The sequence below is a fragment of the Talpa occidentalis genome, unplaced genomic scaffold (assembly GCF_014898055.3).
Source record: "Talpa occidentalis isolate TD23 unplaced genomic scaffold, MPIMG_talOcc4v2.1 talOcc4.9, whole genome shotgun sequence".
Taxonomy (NCBI): Eukaryota; Metazoa; Chordata; class Mammalia; order Eulipotyphla; family Talpidae; genus Talpa; species Talpa occidentalis.
In genome coordinates, this window is record NW_023605305.1 from 96185464 (window position 1) to 96191463 (window position 6000).

The 6000-nt window shown below is 38.5% G+C and overlaps 1 protein-coding gene across 1 annotated transcript in view; it reads left to right on the forward strand.

Annotated features, from left to right (window-relative positions):
* ABCD3 (ATP binding cassette subfamily D member 3) overlaps positions 1-6000 on the forward strand; it is a 65571-nt gene extending 59571 nt beyond the window's left edge. Inside the window, exons 22-23 of the mRNA XM_037501192.2 lie at positions 128-184; positions 3070-6000. Of these exons, the coding sequence (XP_037357089.1) occupies positions 128-184; positions 3070-3147 (135 nt within the window). The 3' untranslated portion in view covers positions 3148-6000. The remainder of the gene's footprint in view (positions 1-127; positions 185-3069) is intronic.

Sequence of the window (6000 nt, forward strand, 5' to 3'; positions counted from 1 at the left end):
TTGATACTGATTTTTTTTTTTTAACGATAATGACCAAAGAGTCATCTTAATGATTTACAATACATAGCCTTGTTTAACTGGTGACTCCGTGTTACTGATAATAAACCTTATTGCTTCCCCTGCATAGGTTGGCATCACCCTCTTCACTGTGTCACATAGAAAGTCTCTTTGGAAGCACCATGAGGTTTGTATTTCTGACATGGTTGGTACAGTGAAAGTTTATTTAAATATGTGATATCAGGTGACTATTTTAGATTTCCTGCTGTATATTTCCCAATAAGCATGTATCTTACAGAGCAAGATGATTCTTAGTTTTATGAAATAAGACTTTCTTATATATTGTGTTAGTCATCAGTTTTGACAGCTATAGTATATACAAAAAATTCCTCGTTGTATATGATATCAGAGAACCAGTTAGTAACTATCCAGTTTATAAATGACTATTGTATAATAATTAATAGTTGCATGATCTTGTCACAACTATGACTAAGACAGCTTTTTCTTACCATCCAGTATCAGCAGAAGAGGAAGAAGCACAGGAGGGTGAGAGAATTCACCAGAGACAGAGTGGGGAACAGAACAGGCAGACGGACCAAAGACATTGGTCTGCAGGAGCGGTCTGCTGCGCCATGTGGGTTTCTCCCTGGCCGGCTGGGAGTCAAACCCGTGCTGCAGAGGCTGTGGACAGCTTCACAGCGCAGCACTCAACCTGCTGCGCCACTAGGGAGTCCCCGAGTCTTTTCTTTTTTGAGATTTATTTATTTATGCACAAAAGAATTGGGGTACAGGCCAGAGGTGTGGAGGGTGAGAGAATCCACCAGAGACAGAGTGGGAAGCAGAACAGGCAGATCTACTGAAATACACTGCTGAGGGGAGTAGCAGACGAGGCAGGAGAGATCTGCTGTGCCATGTGGTTCACCTCCCTGCCTGCGGATTGAACTCGTGCTGCAGTGGCTGTGGATAGCTTCATAGTGCTGCATCTTAACGCCTTGTGCCACCAAAGGGGCCCGAGAAAGAGTCTTAAGAAGGATTAGGTGACAAAACGTTAAGGCACATTTTTAGTAGCCATCAGGACGACTGGGTGAGGTGGGATAATGTCACCTGTGTTTATCACTGCGCAGGACTGAAGTAGAATTCACCTAAGTGGTCACTGTAACCACGCAGTGAGGTCTGTGTGCTCTGGGGCAGTTGTCTTATTTATTCTGGCACCCCAGCACTGCCCATCCTAGGATAGAAGTTCTTTTGAACTCTTAATATAAAGTGCTCACACCCTAAAAATAAACACAGTTTACCTCACTTATTTTCTTCCTTTCTTCCCTTCCCTTTTTCCTTCCTAATGGATAAGAAATTTTTAGGTAAAAGAAAGGGTTCAAGAAAAACTGGAACTGTGGTATTGGTATTCTGTCCCATAAAACACACACCTGATGGAGTATCTCTTTTGTCATGCACATAGCTCAGTGCTGGCTATATGCTTCCAGACCTTTTGGTTTAAGTGATAGCGTACAGAAGAGAAACTGAAGAGCATTGGATTTGAAGTTTAAGAACCTGGTGTCAGGCGTCACTCTGTCTGGCATCAGATGTTTTCTTCATATGACTAAGTTACTGATCCTTCCCTGCCTGTCTCATGGACTCCACCGAGGACCAAAGAGGGACCCCAAGAAAAGGACTTAAAATGTGATGAGATGCTCTACACCTGTGTGACTTTTACAGATAGTTTTTTTAAAATCTGGCACATTATACTGGCCTCCCCGGTGGCGCAGCGGTTGAGCACTGGGTTGCGAAGCTGCCCGCGGCCTCTGCGGCGCCGGTTCGATCCCCAGCTGCTCCCCGGCCACCAGCGGAGGATCCCACATGGCGCGCAGACCTCTCCTGCCGCCCGCTGCTCCCCTCAGCAGTGTACTTCGGTCCTTCTGCCTGCTCTGCTCCCCGCTCTGGCTCTGGTGAATTCTCTCACCCTCCCGCGCTTCTGACTGTACCCAGTGCATGTATAAACAAAACAAACAAACAAAATAAATAAATAAAACATGCCTCTATAAAAAAAAAAAAATAAATAAAAAGATTTAAAAAAAAAAAAAAAAATAAAATCTGGCACATTATAAATTGTTCTTTTTTTTTTTTTCTTCCACAAATTGAATAATTAGAAATCAAAGCAGTGTGTTTTCTGAGAAGGTCAGGTATGTCACAGCCATAGAACAGTGAAGGCCCTTGAATTTCCCCTCCTCCTCTTCTGGAGGTAGAGACCCGCATCAGAAACAGCAATCAGACCAGTGAGTGTGTGAAGGAGAGGTGACTCAGAGGCCAGAATGTCTAAAAAATAACTGTAGAAATTAGAAAAATAGAAGTCTCTTCTGTTTAAAAAAAAAAAAAAATAAAAGCAGTTTTGTAACTGCTGTCCAAAGTGCCTCTCTAGGTTGGGGCTTATAGGCACACTATATCATTCTTCTCCTCGGGTAAGTCCCAAAACAAAAAACCTTAATAAATCAGAGGTGGCACGCTGATCTGGGACACCACCTAAAGGAATTTTCAAAGGCTGCCCTTTTGAACAGCCTTGGTCGAGATTCAGTTCCATATGTGGCAGGTTATAGCTTTCCTCATGAAGCAATAGAAGTGTTCTAATTTATGAGGTGCTTACAGCTTTGGTTTTTTTTAAAATAATGAAGAATTCTGGTATTTGCATTCTCATCAAGGAAAATACTTACATCAATTCCAACCAGTTACCTCTTACTGTTTTTAGAAAGAGCAGACCTTATTTAACCCTTAAGAACTGTATCCGTAGATATAGAAGTCCCTCAGCTTCATTTTGCTCAGCATTACTTGATGAGACAATCCTGTCCTACTTTGAGTGAGATGACATTATTCAAGAATCTGATTTTGTTATACATTGTTTTGTGGAAAGCTGGAGTTCAGAATCTATCAAAGATGTTAAGTGAGGACTTGCTGTATCAACTTGGGAAAGTTTTAGTGGCTTAAAATAATCATTTCTAATCCCTTTCTAGTATCATAATCTTTACATAAATCTCAAACACAAGAAAAATTCTTACTGATTTTTTTCCCCTTTCTTTTCCATAGTACTACCTGCATATGGATGGCAGAGGCAATTATGAATTCAAACAGATAACAGAAGACACAGTTGAATTTGGCTCTTAAGAGAACCGGAGAACTATCCCATGGGCTTCAATGAAATAATTACAGAATACACTTAGAAATTACGGCATATGTTGTAAAGTTGAGCTTGGTTTTTTCTTTTTAAACAAAGCAAAAAATTAACCAGATATAAAATAATTGAGAACAAGTTGTTAAAACATTTAATGTTATATAGGATATTGCTAATTGTGTATATGTTGTTTTAATTATTAATATGTACTAAGAATGTCCTTATTCTTGTGGTTAAAAACCTGCCTAAATTAAATTGGGCTTAAATCAGTGTAACCTGATTCATCCTGGGATGTAAACCATTTGAAGTCAGCTAATTTGACTTTTATGGCTCTTATCTTTTCCTTCAATGAAGAACCCTATTTAAATCTGGGGTCATCACTTGTTCTATACTCACAAGATAGTCTGAGTTTCATTTTCTCATCTCCCATGATTGTGGGAACCAACAAATCATAGTGTATTACAGAAATGGAATCTGTCATTGCATAGCAGTAGCGGTTATTACACAGTGGCAGATTTCTTTACCTGCCAAAGTCATCCTCCTTCCTTGTCTATGTCTTGGGGTACCTTTGACTCCAGGAAAGCCATTTGGATTTTCTTAGGTGAAGAAATAAATGTGCCCCTCTCAATCTTTGCAGTATTGAGCTGTTTGGTGGGTTCTTGTGGTGGTGTAACAAAAGTATATGTGCAGTCTTACTTACCAGAGGGGTGGTTGTTACGTTTTACACCTAGTCTTCCCAATGTTTGGGATATTAAAACAAAATCTTTACATGTCAAGCTCAAGGTCTAACAGGATTTTTAGATTTTCTAAAGAATTGGATGGATTTATGTCTGCTAGAAGCCCATTCATCACAAGTGTGATGGTGACATGGTGGTAAACTCCAAATGAGCCATAGGAATGCACTACATGAAGAAATGCACTGAGTATGCAACGTCATCACTGTCTTTGACTGTGATTTTATGTTTAAAAATATCTTTTGAAATATACACACGAGTGAATTATGTTTCCTAGGCGCTGGTTTATCTCTGAATCTTTAATAACTTTTTTATATTTTGGTTATGATATTAAAAAATACTAAGATAAATCTGTTTCATCTTATCAAGCCACCGTTAATGACTACATGTATTATTTGCACAGGGAAAACTGAAACTGAATATATCAATAAGCTAGATATGAAATCAGTTTTTATCAAACCTAGGGTTCAGAAAGGGGCATTTTATATTCTTGTTTCTGCATAACTGCTCTTGGTTTTTTGCAGAATTCACTTTAAAAATCACCGGCTACTGAAGTAAAACTTGATGTACTGATTCCATAATGCATAACATTGAATTTTTACCACTTCTCTTTAGCAAACTTGTCTACTTACCTATTTTCTGTTCAGATTAAAAAAAATCAGATATCCTATACAACGTTTACTTGTTCTTTTTATTCTGTTATCTGAATACTGGGTAGTTCATCTAGTTTTGAGTGGAAAACACAAACGTAACACTCAGAAAATTTTTGGCACCCAGATTCCCTTTTTAAGAAATGTTTTATCAAAAGTGGTTTTTAACTGAATGAATTTCTTTCAGAAAAGCCAGGTAAAAACCTTCCGTACACCTCATAAATGCCACCAAATAGCCAGAAGACCTGAGAAAATATTTTCAATACTGAGAAAGGTTTTAAAATGTGGGGGAAGTTTGAGAGTTTTAGATTTCTTGTTTACCCTAAACTTCCTACTAGAAATATGCTCCTAATTCCTTCTGTAATAAATCCATCAAAAAAATAACTTTTTCCCTTTTTTTTTCTTCCTTTTAAAATTTAACAAACATTAAAGTGCCTCACCATTGGGGTGTAGAGATAGATCCTTCTGGAAACTCAGTGTACACTAACATCTAAGAAGGCTTACAGTAATGAAATCCAGTGTTTCCAAAACATGATCGACCACAGAACATCTTTATCCACATAATTCCTATTGGTATCTTCCATGGCCTGTCCTGAGAAATGGCAGTTTAATCTGGAAACAAACTAAAGTGTGAGAACTTTCATTCACAAGCAACATATTGCTTACCAGATACATTGATGTGTTCTAGTTTATGTCTTGAGCCTGTTACGGGGACAGATTTCCTCTTATGCAATCCTGTCCAATTGCATCCAGATAAAGGGTGCATTGCTGCTTATCCTGACCCTGTCGTCTGCTTGATCAAAAGTAACCCCAAATTCAGCACAAAAGTTACAAAGGTTTGGAGGTTCAAAGGGAGGGGTTATAGATCTCCCCACCATGGAGGATGTTGAGCGTGTCTTCTCTCTTCTCTCTGTCTCATTTGGTCTCTCAAGAATATCTTCTACAATACCTGACAAATCCTAGTGTCTGATTCTTTTGAGAGCTCCGTGAAGGCAAATTAATTTTCTCCTCTACCTTGCTTCCTCTTTGTACATAGGGTAGAGCTTCCTTTTCCATGTACAAAAAGTCTTGTGTTTCTCGGTCCGTTATTTACTCAAAACCCTAGTTCATTAATTTCTGTTTTTCTCTTTGTCCCTATGATTTAAACCTTTTGAGTTAACTTGGTGTTATATAACTGGTATCTAAGGAACGAGAGAAGAAATGTTTCATCTTTACTTGGAAGTCCATAGAGACTTTTTGATGTCCCTATATCATATTTTTTCCCCAAAAAGATTGCTTTTGTTACCACCACACCCACCACTATGTTGCCTCAATGAAAAAATAAAAATGAAAGATTGCTTATTTTAGCAGTATTTAAAATAATTAAAAAAACTCGAATGATGGGTCATGATCCTGGGATGTCCTTCAGAACATCAGGTGATGTTCATCCAGTGATGATGAGAGCAGACTCGTGATGTTTAAT